Raw genomic sequence first — 18,433 nt, forward strand, 5'->3', positions numbered from 1 at the left:
TGCAGTTTAAGCCACCTGGTAGAGCTTAAGGGTTGTCATATGCTTTTCCATGCTCTTTTTTCTCTGCCTTTTTATCTGGTCCCTCTGTCTGGGGATGAGGATAATGATGACATTGGAGCAGAATTCCCAAATGACCCTTAATGAACATGTAGCAAGAAATAAATTTTTGTTATTTTCTGCCACCGAATTTTTTTTTTTTAATCACAGCATTATCTAGCCTATCTTCACTGATACAAATGAAGATTACTGGTTGGAAGTTAGTAATTAATAGTTATGCTTGGTTAGACTTATTTTAATACAACAGGCAAAGTAAGACAATGATGTTGCAAGAGAAGACAACAAGGAAAAAAATACGACTACAATTATTTAGGATGATTTGCAATAGAGAGTGAAGTCTGTGGGTTAATTTGTTATCTTTGCTAATATCATAGTCAAGGAAAAAATAAATTAATAGGCGACCCAGCTTCCTTTGTTCTCAAGTATCTTTCAAAGACAGAACACATCTCCACACACACACACACACACACACACACACACACACACACACTTTTTCCTTGGATAAAAACACATAAAAGGGTCCAATTCTTGCCATTTTAAGAGTTCAAAGTCTAAGGAGACCAAAGGTACAAGATGGCTGAGTTTTGTAACTGTGACTGTGTGATTATTCTAATTATCATCATCATCACCATCATTATTATACCGTTGCTTTTGTGGTGTTAGATATTGAAAAGATATAAGAAGAATGGTCATTGATTGGAGTTGCAAAAATAAATTTTATTGATTTTTTTAAAATATTAATTTCCTGAGCCAGATAGCTTTTCGAATGGGCAATACTTAAAGGGAACAGGTAATTCATTATTTGAACCAGATGGCTTAGGAAAAGTTGTGGTTTGGGGGTGATGGGACTATAGAATAAGAAAGGTTTTGGAAAAAAAGATGCAAGGAACTGTAATCAGGTAGTCAGACAAGCCATACACTTTATCCCTAGAGGAAAATCAAGACAGAGCCCCAGGAACCAGCAAGAGCTCATCTCAGATCATAGAGGCTAATTCTCTAAGGCAGGACCAGGAAAGGGGTGACCGTTAATGATGAATGGCCCATTCTGCCATCCTGACTTGGCCTAGGAACGTGGACATGTGCAGGGAATGATAAAGAGATTTTTCTTCATCCTTTTTCCATTTTCAAACACAGCTTTTCCTGGCTTACACATTAGTAATCCACAGTCCACTGAATATTGTATTGGCATTTGACCCGACACCCTAACCATATTCATGATATGCGACACCAAATGCAGGGCTGTTGAAAACACTAAATGTTCATTTTTCTCAATTGATCCCATATCCACTTTTGAATTAAGAAATATGTTGAGAACAGAAGCAAGGACCCTTTCTGAAAGTAATGCTGAAGGGGATTCTCATGAAGAGGAAAGCAAATGGAAGTAAGCCTTGGCTAATATCTGCTCTAGCTTGGGTTATTTTAAATGTGCTTTTCTTGAGCATTTTAAATGAAGAGTTGCCTTTTTTTATGAGTTCCTTGAAAATTTTTCCTGAATTGTATTCGGTCCCTACTAATTTACCACGCAACATTTTTACTTTTGTGTTAGTAATAGACACTGAACGTATTGAAATGTATGTTATATATTTATAATGGTTGCAAGATAAAGTTTATAAAAGAACTAGTATATTTTTTTAGATTAAATATGGTATCTAGTTCTTTTGCTTAACAACCATTTTAAAAAGATTTTATTCTTCAAATATTGAAAACAAGTACATCCAGTCTTTTTTAGATCAGCAATTGGAAAATTCATTGAATACATAATAAAAATATATTCTGCTACCACTAATGACATGAAATCTACTTCACAGCTTTCTTCAAACATTTCTGAATTTTAATGGGGTATAAAAACATACATATAAATAAATGAACAAGTGAATAATTAAATAGAAGTTAGCTATATAAATGAATAAACAGAAAACATATATGAAAACAGATGATGTCTGAAATAACATGGGAAAACCAGAGCAATGATTTATAATTTATTGCATTGCATGTGATTACAAGAAATCACATTTTAAGAGCAACAAGATGTTTCAGGAAGACCAAGAAGGTTAGCTTTACTTACCTACAGCCTTCGAGGGGAGATTCTGGGTGTTCTAGGAAAGCCCTGTCCTCAAACTCATTTGCTGTGAGCACTGAGGATGCTATCATAAGAGATTCACTGTCCAGATTTCAGGCAAGATTTTTTTTATTTGTTAATGGTTTGCTTATACTACACTGACAATTTCTGCAAAGTTAAATTGCACTTAGTTAAACAGTATGCACATGGTTAAACAATCAAATTGCTTAGAGAGGTTTATAATAAAAGGTAGCAATCCTATGACCTGGCCTCATCTTTCAGGTTCAACCTCTAGAGAGAGTGAAATTTTAACTGTTGCTCTTTTTAGTTTTCTTTTATTTTCTTATTAACAGATAACATCACTCTTGCTTATTTTATCATTGTTGACATTCTTTATTCTGTTCCTGCTATTGTACGTGATAATTTAGCTCCATCTTCACCACCACCAAGAGCTACATCAGGATTCCCTGCCCACTTGTTACTTCCACAACCTTGAAAGGCAGTGGAGTTACTCATTTGTCCCCATGCCTTCTACTTCTTTTTATGTTTAGCCTACTTTCATCCTGACTTTAGTGTTTCCTGCCAGGCAGTCACCCACATTGTTGCTGTCAATCCTTCCATAGCTGTCGACCCCTCTGCATGTTTTCTAAGCTCCACTTCACCACTCAGAAATAGACAAAGCTTCTCTCTGCCCTTTGTTTTATGCCATTGCCTTATCACTCTGGGCTTTTGTTCTGTGCATCACGGCTATCACTTTAATGGGAGGTCATAAGGGGAGGAAGGAAGGAAGAAAGAAAGGAAGAAAGGAAAGACAGAAGGAAGGAAGGATGGGAGGGAGGGAGGGAGGGAGGGAAGGAAGAAGAGAAGATGCATGTATTTCAAATGGGAATTTCAGGCAGAGGTTCTTAAAGCAGGGTACATGCATTTTCTAAGGATGGGTCCTTGGATTTAGTCAGTTTTCCAAAGAGGTCTGTGATACTCCAAATTTTAAGCTTAGAGCCACTCCCTCACAGAGTTAAAATACCTAAAATGACCAAAAAAATCAAGGAGAAGAAAAAATGTTCATCTATGTCATTGTCAAAGTGTAGCCTTCATATGCCCTACATTGTTAATCATATAGGTTTCTTGTTCAAAATACAGATTTTTGGCCTTACTGAATTAAATAAGCTGGGTGTGGACACCTAAAATCTACATGTTTAACAAGCTCCTAAGGTAATTTAATATTCTATATAACAGAAATATAGATAGTTTTATAATATTTGCACTCTCTATATAAACATAGAATATATATTATTTACAGGCAAAATTATAGATGGTAGGCTTCTTCCTAGTTTGGAAGATATACCCTTAATATCTGCCTTTTTAAATAATATACTATATGACTAGAACTTTCGATTGGTCCCATTGAAACATTGTAATATTTGTAAAGTTAAATATTTTTTAAAGCAGCAGTTTAATTGCATCATCTATAAGATATAGCACTGAGGCAGCTAGAATTTGCATTTGATGACCATATATCATAGCTTCTCTTTATTACCATTTCCTCTGCCTCCTTTCTACCATTTCCACAAGTTTAAATATCAGAAATTGAGATTGGTTTTTCATAATTTTTTTTTAACAAGGATTTTTTTTTTAACCTCTTCTATGGTTATTTTTTTTAACCTCTTCTATGGAAAACATCCTCTGGGTGTTTTCAAATTGATTTTTCAGTGGCACGATTTTTAGTTCCGGAATTTTGTCAGATATAAAAGTCAATCTAACAGGTCGGTAATTCTCAGGTACATTCTATTTCATTTTCTAAATCATCTTAGTGTTCTAAACTCCTTAATCCTCTAACAGTCCATTCAGCACAGTTTGCCTTCTAAAATGCAGCTGTTGATAGAAAGCAAGAACAGTGCCAAAATGACTGCATAAAAATTTGGGGGGATGATTTGTATAAAACTCTAATTGGCACTTTATATGACATTTTAAAGGCATTAAGTATTTCAAAGTCATTATACATTGTTGTTATTATACGAGTCATTTTAAAAGAATAAATTTACCCACCAGGCTGTCAACTCTTCAGTATGAATTTCTTTGAACAGTGAAAAATCCATAGTGATAATTTCAAACCGTAATTAGAATTAATAACTAAAAATTTGCAAATATTGTTTCTAAACTGAACTATTACGAGACTTTTTGTGAAGTTGCCCCTTTTTAGGAGTAGACATCAGTTTTTTCATGAGCATGATGCATTTCCTTCCTACGGGCTTTACTATTTTTGACTTACAAAGGAAGGAATGAACAATCTTGTTAATTTTGTAGGGCAATTTGTAATCCTCACAAGTAGTACATTCTATCAGTGTTTTCTCTCTTTCAAATACATTTTTACTGAGTTGCAGCATTGTTTGTTCCTCATTTTCATTTCGAATACTTCTCTGTTCCAGATTCATCAGTTACTAATTGAGCATTCAACATAACACAGATGTGATGTGTACAGAAACGCATTCAAGAAAAGATCAAACCAGGAGTCTGCCATTTGCAGTTGGACTTTAACTTGCTTGCTTTTAATAATGCTTGAATATAGATCCTGATTTATGGACTTGGTGTGAATATTATTAAACCTTCCCCACTGTTCCCTTGTACTTTTTTTTTTTTTCCCCCTGCAGGTTCGCAGACTTGTGAAGATAGCTGGGTGGATAAATAAATATACTTAGACCAGGCAAATCAAAGGGATATTGGAAATTGAACTAATCTTAATTAAAATTTTAATTACATGATTTTTTCTTTATCCAGAGACAGAAAATAAAATACGCACATACACTGACTTCACTCCTTTTTATGAATTAAATGTAGTGAAGTCATGAAAGTATACCCCAGCCTTGCCTGTTTTTCACCCTCCATTTCACATTTGCTGGTAGTTACATGAGTTTCACTGGATTCAGCCTTGGAAGGCACTAACGGGGCACCAACGTGTCTAAGGGCTGAGATATCAGTTCCCACCATTCCACCTTACCTTGTGTATTCTTTTATCTGGACCTTCCTTGAAGAAAGTGGTCAGCCATGTCTAGTGTTGCCACAAAGAGCAAGGAAGATAAATGTGGAAAGTTTTTTTTTCTTTTGTAGCTTGAGGAATTAGAAACCACAGATGACCTTATAAAACGAGGTCCTGTAGAAAGTTGAGGTCATAATTCAAATGTCTGCTGGGTGAGCAGTAACAAGGAGGTAAGGGAGTGGAAAATAGTGGAGATGGGCTAATCAAGAAGCTTAGCAATCATTGCTAGAAGCTGAACTCCTCTGGGCCCTTACCTGGGAGCCTCCTCTAATTGTACAGTGCACAACCAGAGCAAACTTAAGCAGGGAGCCAGGACCCATATTTTTTTATTCTTTGCAACATCTAATACAGAACAAGTCTGACACTTAATGACTGTTTCTGGAATAGATGAAAGAAAAAATCTACACAAAGGAAAGAAGAAAAGATTTTTACAAAGAATCTAGTGATGAAAATGAAAAGAAAATCATGTTTACATTTTGAAGATTAAACCAATAATCAATTCAAGTTTATTTTGAGAATTAGGCAGAATCGGAAAGAAACACAAAGATGATAACAAGAATAATACAGCCTTGTGTTGGCGTAAATCTTGATGACTCATGAAGCCTTTTTCACATTCATTGTCTATTTCTTTATGGAAAAGTGCAACATAGGACATTTAGGAAAGAATTGTAGCCCAAAGAACATGAAAGCAGAGACTTGAAATTAGAATGTAGGTTTCTAACAATACTATGTCATGATGTTGTGTGGTTAAAAAGAAAGGCTGGATTAACATCCAGGAATAACCCCAGGATCAGAATGGATAAGAAAAGCAGAGCAGAAATACCTGTGAAACCAACCTATTTCATCGCAATTCCGTGTTAGTCTAAGCTTTACACAGCTCTGTGTGGCATTCTAGGCTCTCTGTTTAAAGCTGCACTGGAAAGTAGAAATTTGGGGAAGAATTCAGAGAAGAGCTCTAAAGATTATAAAAGACTAAAGAAATAGGACCTACTATGAAATATTTTTGGACTTTTTGTAAATCCTTACTTGTTGTTTAAGACTTCATAATGATTTACAAAGCATAATTGTATGGGAGAAGGGCCGAGTGAGTCCAATAATTCCAGTTATAATTATCTTGTAAAAGAAATATCCAAATTGGCTTCAAGATTTTGGTAGCAGCAGACCTTTTTCAGTATTTTTTGGTTTGCATAGTTCAGCTTCCTTGGGAGAAGGACATTCTAACAAGTTTTGTGATGGTTAATGATTGACTTTTTGCAGCAAGGGTAGAATAAGAAGAAACTATGCTTATTTAGACTAAATAAGCCATGGAGGAGTTAGTTTAAACAGAGGTTGTCAGAGGAGGTTGTGGAACCTCCTTCTCAAGAGAGTTTTAAAAATAGGCCAGGCGCTCATCTCTGGAATGGTTTCAGCCTGCAGAGTAGCTAAAGAACAGCCATGGCCTCTCACGTTCCCTTCCACCTCTCTGAGACATAGGCCACAGCAATATCTGAGGAGGCCTCCTGGGCAGGGTCAGTTGTTTCTAACTACAGCCCTTTCTTAACCACATGGAATGATAAGTATATAAGGGAGGGCGGGGTCAGAATGTTCCCTGACCATCCTCTGTTGGGCGCTCTGTCTACCAGCACCATCGGCTGAAAAGCACAAAAGATGCCAGTTAGTATTGAATTATGGTGCTCTTTTGTATTTTATTTGTCCCATTGTTTTGTGAGTATGTGTGTGTGTGTGTGTGTGTGTGTGTGTGTGTGTGTGTGTGTGTGTGTGATAAATACAGTAAGTAAAACTAACTGGAAAGGAAATCAGTTAAAAATCCAGGAAACATGGAGAAGAAACCTTCATGTTCTTGTGAGGCTAGGTTCTAATGTTCGGCATTTGATTTTGACGTTAGAGCCTAACGTTTAGCCCATGTGGGTTTTCCTCTTAGAAAATGAGCTGTGTTCCAGTCCCCGAGCTTCTCACAAGGCGAAGAGACAGCATAGATGACAGGCACAGTCAGAGTCAGCTTTAAATATCACAGACCCCATCATTTGGTGGGTGGGTGGGTGTTGTCGCTAACTATGCTTCCACTTCAACAAAGAAAATGGTGAGTTGCCAAAACACGCGAATGTTCCGTCTTAAGGATTATGCTGAATTCTTTCCAGAGATCCACTTTTTTAAAAAGATAAATTTTATCCTATGATATTTTCCAAACTTACTTAGGCACTCTATTCAAGGAAAATAGTTTAAGTATTGTACCATGTTAACTACTATCTGTAGAATTAGAACGACTTTCTCACAAACGGTCTATCTTTATTCATCAAGTGGTCTTGGGTGGCTTGTATGGGGTGGGGCGCCTGCCAAGGTCACAATTATGCAGGCTGGCCAAAGGAGACAAGGGACAAGCAAATGACAGCCTAGCAAATTTACAAACAGGTGGCGAAAATATGATTTTGTTATTTTTTAATTTTCCTTTTTCTCTTTGTCTCCTACAAACTGCTGCTTTTCTGAAAGGTCAGTTTTGTTTTCTTTAGGAAAAAGGAGACTTTTTTTAATCTCCCGAATGTTAAGTTGATGCCCTTCCCTAGAGTCTTTTCATTAATTAAGTTGGCCTGAAGGTCATAAAGCATAATCATTGTGGAGGCTGGTGGCTGCAAGGTGCTAATTGACATCCTCAAAGAGGGACAATATCAATAATCAATAGGGAAGAGCAGAACACTAGTAGATTTATGGCTTTGATTTTGAAAAGGTATGGGAATGCCCTGTGATGTTTTCCACCCCCCGTACTCCCTTTGAATGTTAATGCTTTCTTGAAGATGATTTCAGACACACTGCTAGGATACTGCCTCTACTCACTGAAGCAGAATCCTCTGAAGAGTTGCTGAGGCAGAATGGAAATCATGGCTTGCCTCAAAGAAGCAGCCGTATTGGCCGCTCATGATGCCTCACGCAGAAAGACGATGCTCCTTTAACTCCAGGGTTTTAATGGGAAGTTTCTAAGCCTGAAACAACAGCTTTAGATCTGGGGTGTGCCATCAGCTGCTTGCAGCTAGCTACCACTGTCTACTGCTTTCACACAGCCTGGTCGGGAAGAATGGAAACTAAAGAAGCTTGTAACTACCTGTAACTGTTCCACCAGGAAATGGATCAAGTGCTTGTTCAGCCAGATTCAGGTACTTGACCCAAACTGTATCTGTGACAGGCTAATTAAATGCTTTTCTCTTACTTTACAATTTATGCATGAGCAATAATTGCATAGATACCTTTTGGATCTAAGTTCTGATTTTAGATCTAGGTGTCAGATAAAGTCTAATTAAACAGTTGCTAGGTAAAGTTAATGGTGGGGATGTGAAATGCAATGATGCCTTTATTTTTAAAGCATGTTTAAGTTTATAATGCTACTGATACTGGATAAAGGAGTGGTAAGACAGGCTTTTTTTGCTTTGCTAAGCTGCAAAGAAAAAGCTATTTGGCCATGACAGTATTTTTTTTTTTTTTCTGTTCACCTAAAACATCCAACCTTCAGAAACGTAATAAGGATGTTTTAATTTGTTTACAAAGGATCACAGCTCAACAACTGATAATGATAGTGCTGACTGTCCCTGGTGTCCCTGGGTGATTATCAGTGTGCACCCTTAGCCTTTTGAGTATCAGCAAGCATTCTTTTTGACTAGGAAACACACAAGGAAAGAGAAAGAATACTGAGTAGAATAGTAATGTTTATTGTTTGAAATGTAAAGTTCCAGTTTGCTGATGATGCCTTTCGATACCTCCAGTTACTAAGACTAGGTGCTATTTTTCTGATGCTCTCAGCTAGGCTGCAGCTTTGCCCTGCAGTCCCTTTAAAACTCTTCAAGCAGATGTTAGGAAGAAGGATGAAGATAGAGAAGTAAAGCTGAGGTTAAGGCTCGGGCTGAAGAGAAAGGTCTCCTGCCCAGGGCTCACAAGCATCGGTGAGGTGAGTAGGGAACGACAGGGTCCACTCGCATCTGAGGCTGACTTTGCAGAGGCGGCCAGAGGGAACAGACCTCCCAGGGCAGACATGGGGGCTGGCAACAGTTTCCAAACTGCCTGTTGACATTTGTAGCTGACCACATTGACATGTCTTTAAATTATTGTTTATGGGCTTTCTAGTAGCCTTAGGTCTATTGTTTGAGTGTATAAAATAATATTTACCCTTAGCCTTCCCGTGAATTCCGAAGCATCAAGGCTATTGCATGGGAACAGGAGGGCTGTATTTGGAAAAGAATATGGAAGTTGCCATGTGTTTCTGTGAGCCTTCCCGCAAAAGAGGAGAAGTGGTGGTTAAAATGCATAAAATGCCTAGAAAGAGCCAGGAAAGCTTTACTCGAAGTCCTTGGCTGGTCACCAAGAGGGCCATGAATTCTTTGACTTTATAGGAAACATTTTGCATCTTTGTGTGTATATCCTGGAATGCAAGTTACTGTTCACGGGGCTCACATACACAGAATTTATACAAGATTTATAGGTAAATAACTTTCGCTTGTGTAGGGATTTGATTACTTAGATGATGAGGTGACCTTTGTGGAGTGCTCACAATTGTTGGGGGGGAGATGTATAATAGGATTGACTGAGATGTTTACACATCTGGGGAGGTGTGTGGAATGGGGACTGGACCTCCAGAGACTCTAGGTATGCAAACAGCAATGCAGCTGAGGCTTCCTTTAACTCAAAAAGGAGAGGATAATTCTATTTAGCCTCAGTCTCAGGATATGTATTACTTTAATCACTAAAAGCCATGTTAACATTTCAATAGTCAGCTTGAGAACTGTGGCAGAATAATGCTTCACTCTGAGTAAGTTTGCATCTGCAGTTGTTACACATTCAGTCCCACTTACCCAGCCAATTCCCTTCCTGTTACAGTCTACAGATTGGTCTCGCTCGTCTGCAGGATAAATATAAATAAGGTACACAGGATGTCTTTGTAGGACAAAGTGTCTCGTTGGTCACATGTGAATGTAAACTGGACAAGCCTGTGAGTGTTCTTGCTCAATGGACGAACTGTTTTTGCACCTATTTTCGAAAACATGTCAAATCACATAACTAGGTTTCTGGCCTAGAAGTTTTAAAATTTAGGTGTGGCAATTATGTGGTTTAGGAGTACTTAAAATACAGACAACATTGCTTAACTGCACTCTGCATGCCTTCAGCAGCAGAGGCATGACGACTTTCTACTCATTCCCACATGCCGGAAAGAGACTTGCTATCCAGCATTCTTAGGGGAACGCTACCCTTTTGGTAACTGATTTTTTTTTTTTTTAATTTCTGGCAGTTTACTTATACTCACCATTCCTTCACGTGCTTGTTTGCATAGCAGAAATTAGAAAGAAATCTTATTTTGCACAAAAATGATATAAAGAGAAAATATTCATCATCACCTATTTATGGAACTCTCGCTACGTGTCAGGCACGTATACTGTCCCTACTGCCACTGTTATCATTGCGACCCATTGCAGGAGGGCGGGTACTAGAGTCAGTGACCACAAAAGTGAGATGGCAGAATCAAATGCCTGTGTGTGGTGCCAATTGTACTTAATCCATTCTGTTGCAGTCGCTTCAAAAATGAAAAAAGAAACATGTCATTGCTCTGAGATATACTGTCTTCAGATAAAATATTTTTTCTTATTGTGCAATTGTATAATGACATGCTATTGAAATGTCCTAAGGAAGGATCTAAGCCTGAGAAGGGTACTATAAATGTTGACATTTATAGTTTCCATGTCAGACATTTAGATGCAGGATATTTTAAATGGCTGCCCTTCCCCACCAAAAAAGCGGATTAGGTAAAAAGGGTCAACTCTTTAAATAGGGGGAAACTTCTTATCTGCAGTTGATTTTTATATTTCAGACTCCACCTATCAGCACTGAGGCCAAGGAAAATTTAAAGAGCCAAATAACTGCTTTTCAAACCATGAGAGCTATGACTATTAAAATGTCACTGTGACTCAGACTATCTGTGATTCTTTGAAACAAGATCTATTTCAAATACAATCATCTGACATCCCAGTTCAGCTGTATGACATAAGCTTTTTTTTTTTAACCCCCTGTCTGTATCAGCTGGCACCCGGAGGTCTGAATTCAATTCCCTGGTCTGTAAGGGGCTAGAGAGGTGATTCAACCTCTCTCGAAAAAGGCAGTAATCCTAGAACAACAAGGAATTCCTCAAGGAGTTTGTTGTTTAATAAGGGGAAGGAGACGAATCCCATGGAGACTTATCCTGTTAACAGATGCTGCAGCAGAAATGCAGGTGCACTGTTCCTGGAGACAGAGCAGGAAGCATGCATTCCTTTCTGTGAAGGGAGAGATGTAGGTCCCACTGAGGAGGTGATATTTGGTGTGGACTCTAAGGGACGAAGAGAAATCCACAGGCAGGAGTCGGGTGAGGAGGAGAGCATCGTGACTCAAAGCTCAGAGCCAGGAACGCTAGAGGTGTTCAAAGAACAGCAGGTGTTGGGTGAAGCTGCAGATAGACCAGGTGAGGGTATCTCCTCAGCTGTCTGCAGACCCTATTCCATGTCAGTTTGTTCTTATCAATATATTGGTTATTTTACTTGAAGCCCAATGTGATTTGATGTTTGTTCTTTTAAAAAGTTTTTATGAAAATAAATTAATAACCTAAATAAACTCCATTGTCAGAATATGACCTAGCTTGTGGTCCAGAAAACAAGTGTATCAGGTCCATGAGGGAGTTAATGGGTGGGTTAGGGTCTCAGACATTGGAGTAAAAGGTTTTCTGAGGGGAGGAGGGATAAAATCTGAGCTTAGAAAGATGAATCTTGATGCAGTATGCAGGATGTATGGGGAAAGAAAGAGAGGGTCTCTTTGCAAATTACTTAAGCTAAAGCGAGGAGCTAATGGAATGGCTGTGGCTAAGATGAACTGCTCACACAGGGCTTCATAAGTAATTCACGGTGTGTTACATTTTGTGAATATCACAGTCTGGGGAATCTGACTCGAGAAAAGGGATGTATTATAGGATTTTTAAAAATGGCATTTTTTAATTAAGGTTTCCTCGGTCCAGTATTAAAATTAGACTTTATTTTCTGAGCACACACACAAACGGACCTGGCAAAGGGAAGACACAGATGTGCTGCATGATGGGGGAAGCCAGTCAGGACTAAAATACCGCTGTGAGTGACTATGGTCCTTCTTATACTTAAAATAACTGCCTTTGTTGTTATTAACACTTATGACAGGTGTGTCAAAACCTTCTGAAATAATTTACTTACCCAGATTTCACCACTCATTTAAAAGAAAGATTTCATTATTCTGCTAAAAGCAATTGTGAACATTTTCTAAGAATCTTTTATACCAAAAAGGGATATGTTACTCTAAGACAGACATTTAAAAAATTTACATGTTTTTGAATATTTTTGTACTGGAGTTGTCAAGTGATTACATTAGTTCTTTTTCTGCATCTTAATATATCTGATGTTTCCTTGAACTGAAACATGCTATTGAGCTTTCCGAATTTGTAAATTATTGATGAGCTGATTGCGGATTTAAAAAAAAAAAGCAGACTCTTCCAAGGATTTCAATCAGTCCTAGACAAAACTATGAAATGGCTGGCATTTCTTTCTGGATCTGTATCCTTATATCCCTTTATAACCACCCGATCTTATCATCTCTACCCAACATTCCCACCCCTACCCAGACCTCTCCTGCTGGGCCATCTGCTCATAGCACCCCAGGTCCGCTCCACCTCCCAAGTTCTCTCTAGCAGCCCCTCAGTCCCAGCGATATCTAGCTTCAATCCTCTTTCTATCTAAACATTTTCTCCTCCTTCAAAGTGGAATCGTTTTCATAGGCAAGTCCCCACTAATGTGTTAATGTGCTAACTTCTCCTTGGTAAAATACTCAATTTAATAGCCTTTAATGATTAGACCAAACGAAGTTATTTTAGTAGGACCTTGAGCACCGCGGTATGCTGGGAGAGGAGAGGCTTACAACTTATAAAGAGCTGTAGAGTTTTCAAAACATGTAGTCAGGCTGCAAAGAGAATTATCCATATCTTTGCATCTGCCTTTTAATCAGCATAAGGTGGAAAAACTGCAAATTAAAACTGATTTTTAAATCATTCTAATCTGAATCAGATGAGTAGGTTATTTACTAGAGCTTCTAGGATTAGTTACCCTTTACCAAATAATAGTGTACCAGCTCTAAAACCTGAGTCATGGGAGAAGCCTAGGAGGTATGAGATGTTGAGCTAGGAGAAAAAGGGCTTGGCGTTTGCCTTGTTTGAAGGACAAGGCTGAGGAAGACTGACCCTAGCTGTCAAGATGTCTCTTATCAAGTGGAGACCAGGGATGGAAAGGGAAGGATTGAACAAGGTATTGTTACACTAGTCAGCCAGCCTGTGGTTAGGGAGTAGTTATCACAGGCTCAAAGCATCCTATGTCCAGTTCTTCACTGTTCTCATCGCCCTCTTCAAATTCAGAAATCTTCATGTTGTACATTTACACAATTAATGATCTTTACTTTTCCTATATTTCCTTTTTGGGTTATACAGCATTTTCATAAAGAACTTTCTGAAAATGTATGTCTGTCTCAGATATGTTGAGAATAGACAAAGAAAAGGATCCTGGTCTCATTTGAGCTGGAGGGAAAATGGACATAGAATAGGATTCCAATAAGCCAGCGGGGTGGGGCAAGGATCGAAGTGTGGGGATCCTGAGTAGGACATAAAATGACAAGAGGGAACATGGCAGGGATGGCTCAGGCATCTATTCCTCTGGCACCACATGGTTTTCTTTTGAGCCAGCCCTTGGAGAATTTTAGGTTTCATATGATTAAGCCTGGTTTGCATATTTTGGGTGAGTACAGAGAGCCCGAGTAGGACACACTCAGGAGAGCTGCACTGGAAGCTCCAGCCACCCTTTTCCTGTCCCCTCCCCTCGGCACCAGGTGCCTATCTGGACTTCACACCCAAGCAAACCAAAACCGAACCCAGTCTGTGAACATCTTCTACATTCCTAAGGAGCTTATTTAAAAAAATAAATAAATACCGTCAAATTGTATCCCAATCTTACTTCAAAATAAAAATGTATCATAAACGAATCCATTGCAAATTTCCCAGCTTTTTAAAAAAAAATCAGAGTCATGAACTGCAAAATATTCTTTCCCCCCAAACTGGTAACTTCCCCGCTCCAGATACTGCTTGTCATTCCCTTTATAAACTGTTTTTAGAATTGTGATTTTATAAACTTTGAAGTGTCAACAAACATGCAAACTGTTGTTATTACTAATGTCATACTTCAATGCAATGATTGTAAGTTACCTGAAGAAATATTGTGTTAATGCTTTAGGTAATAATTTCTACTTTTATTTGGTTGCTTTATTTTCATAGAGTATAATTCTTTTGAACTCATGTTATTTCCATACCTGACGGCTCTGTTATGTAATTTTTCTTATAGACAGATTTATAAATAAATGTCATATAATTTTCTAGATAGTAACGTATAATATAGATACTCTACAAAATTTACTTAAATATCTGAAGCTTTTGATAGTTTTTGTGAATACTTCAATTCAACAAACAGTAGCATCCACATGCCTTCATTTTTTCTACCAGTAAAATGGAAATAGTGATAACTCATCTTTTTCCTTCTCCTTCTCTCTATCAAATGATCTTAAACAGTAGGAAGCCGCTGTAAGGTTTTTTAAAAATTCAGTCAGTCGATTTTTTTTTCCCTAGCTCAGTTCTCTAGGTGCCTCCCAGGGTCAAGTATTGAACCTGGTCTTTGTTTTCTGCAGAAAAAAGAAAAAGCAGCACGAGTGTGATGGTTTGGACGTCTGAAACGCCTTCCTTCTCTCTTGGCTCAAGCAACAGAAAGCAAAAGAGAAGCATCGTGGTTCTCTTAGTCATGTTTTAAGTGAAATAACACTTGGTTTTTCTTCTCTGTATACGTTTCAAAGAGTTTTCACAGACATTCGTCCTCATTATAACAATGTAACACAAGCACTTCTACTTCCGTTTTAACAGCTTAGTGACCTCTCCAAGGTCCCATACTCATTTAGCAGTAAAATGGAAGCCAGAGGCTAGAGCCCAGAACTTCATGCTTCCTGAGAGAGTTTCTGTATTAATCACCTTTTCTAGCCTCAGTTTCTTCGACTGGGGCTATAGAGGTCACTACTTTCACAGAGCTTATAGTAGGGTAGCTACTGTATGTTGAGTTTAGCCACAGTCCTTACATATAGCTGGTGTTCAATCAATGGTATCATTACAGGAATGTTGTGAAAGTGATATTATTGGAGAGAATCTAGAAGAGACTTGGCAGGGGAGGCTAGGTTTGGGTGTCAAGTTGGCGGGCACGCCTTGAGGTCAACATTACCTTGAACATTTCTCATTTTCTGTACTCTGGTTGCTTTCTCCTCCCATCCCTCCTGGCCTCAGGTGGCTGCTCTGAGGACAACTTGGTAATTTTATGCAAGAGTAAAATATGCCTCCCTGTAATTATACAGAATTAGGCATTTCTGGTGAAACAGTTTAGAGATTCCTTCTTCTCTCTGAAAAACAAGACTGTGAACCTAGAAATAAAGTCACTCTCTTATTAGTTATTCCTTTCCTTCTTTTTCTTCTTGCAGATAACTCAGCCTTTCCAAGGTGCAGCCACCATGCTCTTGGCAGACTGATGATGGAAGAAAAGGAAACTGGGAGATCCTGTGTTCTGGTTTCCCTGGACGATGGATGGAGGACAGCCCGTCCCTTCACCCCTAGTGCCCCTTGGGAACACATTGTCAGATTCTAGCATGTCTCTGGAGCAGAAAACCACATTTGTTTTTGTGATTTTGTTGTTTATTTTCCTGGGGATTCTCATCGTCAGGTGCTTCCGGATTCTTCTGGACCCATATCGGAGCATGCCGACCTCGACCTGGGCTGATGGACTTGAAGGCCTGGAGAAAGGGCAGTTTGACCATGCCCTTGCTTAGCAGGACAGAGGCAGGATCCCCTCCTGAGGAGGTGAAGTGCTGCATGTCTTGGCCAGGAATTACCTGTAGTCAATGTTCTCAACAAATAAAGTTTTAACAATACCTTCTCCTAAGACTATAGTCCATTATTCAGTAGACATGCTGCTGGGTTAAAAACATCTGAAGATATTGGAAATGGAGACTTATATTACTAACCCAAAATAGGAAAGTTAAAATTTCTACATTTACTCAGTGAATGAAGATTGTTGAATGTGGATGATGGCGAAACCAAGAACATCAATACTGATATAAACTTTGCCATAAAATGAAGCAGTATCCGACCTGACCAGAGAATAAAGACTAGAAAGGATCTAATCTGAATCTGGTGACAGGGCCAGGAAGAGACTTCCTTGCTCTAATCGTGTCCCTCAGTTAGTTTTATTTTCATGAGAATCTGAGTCCCAGGCAGAGAGTGAGGAACATTGTGCTGAGTGGATCCAAAGCAGGTACTTGTTTTTGCATAAGGCAAGGAGCATTGGGAGGCCGTGGGAGGACTTAAAAGACATGGTTACATCCCTGGGAAAATATGAGTGAGGATGATATTTTACATATGAATTCAAAGGCTTATGGAGATTTTAAAACTATTTGCCAGGTTAAGTACATTCTATGTATTCATATTAATAATGTGTAGAAGTAACTATACATTACTTGAAATTACTTTCTTTTCATAAACAATTGAAATGAAAGGTTGCAAGTGCAGTTTCAAGTTGTTTTTAAATGAAAGTTAATTGTTTAGAGAAGACTTTTACAGTCTCAAGAGAATTGTGTATTTATGACTGAATATAGAAACGAAATAAAAGTTTTTGAGAAACAAAGTGTCTCCTCTTTTATTTCTCCAAGACTAAATGTACTGGAGGCGGTGTGTTATACTGAATGCTGAGTGTTCAAGAGAGAGAGAAAAGAGAGAGAAAAACCATGAAAAGTCATCTAATTCATCCTTCTCCCATTTCAGGAAGGCCTTCTACAAATTGTCCTGCTCACATAAAACCTACTCTAAGCACTATTTAAGTCCACCAAAAAGAGAGATGTGAAAACCTCTTATTCCAACTTCTGTCAGTAGGAAGACCTTATATCCAACCTAAACCCCTCAGGCTGTATTTATAGTCTATGTCTTTTTCTCCATGGCTAGCCATAATTTTTTTTTTTTTTTTTTTAATTAAAAGGCAGCCCTTAGTAAAACTGCTTTCTTGTCTCTTTTTTAAAAAACATTTCTTGGGAGTCTTGCTGCCCATATTGCTCCCTCCCCGCATTGCTCTTGATTTCTTCCCCTTTACTTAAAAACAAACAAACAAAAAAAACTTTATCGAAATATAATTTACATACCATAAAATTTACCATTTTAAAATATACAATTCAGTGCTTTTTAGTATATTCACAGAATTATGTGACCATCACCACTATCTAATTCCAGAATTCTATACCCACCAGCAGTCACTTCGCATTCCCCTTCCTCTCAGCCCCTGGCAATCTCTAATCCACTTTCTGTCTCTATAGATTTGCCAATTCTGGACATTTCATATAAATGAAATTATAAGATATGTGACGTTTTATGTCTGGCTTCTTTTACTAACATGTTTTCAAGACAAGTTCATCCTCATTGTAGCATGATTAGCACTTCATACCTTTGTATGGCCAAATAATATTCCATTGTTTGGCTATACCACATTTTTTTTTTTATCTGTCAGCTTTCATAGTTATCCACTGGCTAGTAAAAGAATGCTTCTGTGAGCATTTTGTGTACAAGTTTTTGTATAGGTATGTGTTTTCGATTTGCTTGGGTATACTCTTAGAATTAGATTTCCTGGGTAACATGCTAACTCTATGTCTAATTTTTTGAATAACCATGAGGTTATTTCTCCAAGAGGCTGCATCATTTTACTTTCTCACCAGGAATGTATGAGGTTTTGATTCTTAACTCTGTCCAACTACTCAAATTTCTTCTTTAGCTGTAGAATTTATAATTGAACATGCCACTTCAAGAATAAGTCAGATTTAAAAGAGTTAATTGCCTTGTGGTTTCTACAAGCTACAAGTTTATTGATGCTTTCAGAGGTCCTTTGCTGCTAGGTCTAAAGCAATACATGGATACTGACCTGTGGTCATCTTGTGGTCTATTAAGTGACCTGAGTATTTTTTCATTCTTACGAATACATGATTTTTTAATCCACTAATTATAAAATTTTCTTTTTTCTTCAAATGCACCATGCCATGTAGGTCCTTATTAATTTTTTTCTTATTTTATTGGGAGTATAATCAAGCCCATTCAAGTATTAACTGAGCACCTGCTTTGAGCCTGGCGTTTCTAGCGCTGGAGAGATAGG

At 38.1% G+C, this 18,433-nt stretch overlaps 1 protein-coding gene across 1 annotated transcript in view; it reads left to right on the plus strand.

The window, feature by feature from the left end:
* The window catches only part of CTXN3 (cortexin 3), a 49,399-nt gene extending 33,277 nt beyond the window's left edge, over positions 1–16,122 (plus strand). Inside the window, exon 2 of the mRNA XM_011358337.2 lies at positions 15,729–16,122. Within this exon, the coding sequence (XP_011356639.1) occupies positions 15,828–16,073 (246 nt within the window). The 5' untranslated portion in view covers positions 15,729–15,827 and the 3' untranslated portion in view covers positions 16,074–16,122. The remainder of the gene's footprint in view (positions 1–15,728) is intronic.
* The last annotated feature ends 2,311 nt before the right edge of the window (positions 16,123–18,433 follow it).

Source organism: Pteropus vampyrus, unplaced genomic scaffold (assembly GCF_000151845.1).
Source record: "Pteropus vampyrus isolate Shadow unplaced genomic scaffold, Pvam_2.0 Scaffold39, whole genome shotgun sequence".
Lineage (NCBI taxonomy): Eukaryota > Metazoa > Chordata > Mammalia > Chiroptera > Pteropodidae > Pteropus > Pteropus vampyrus.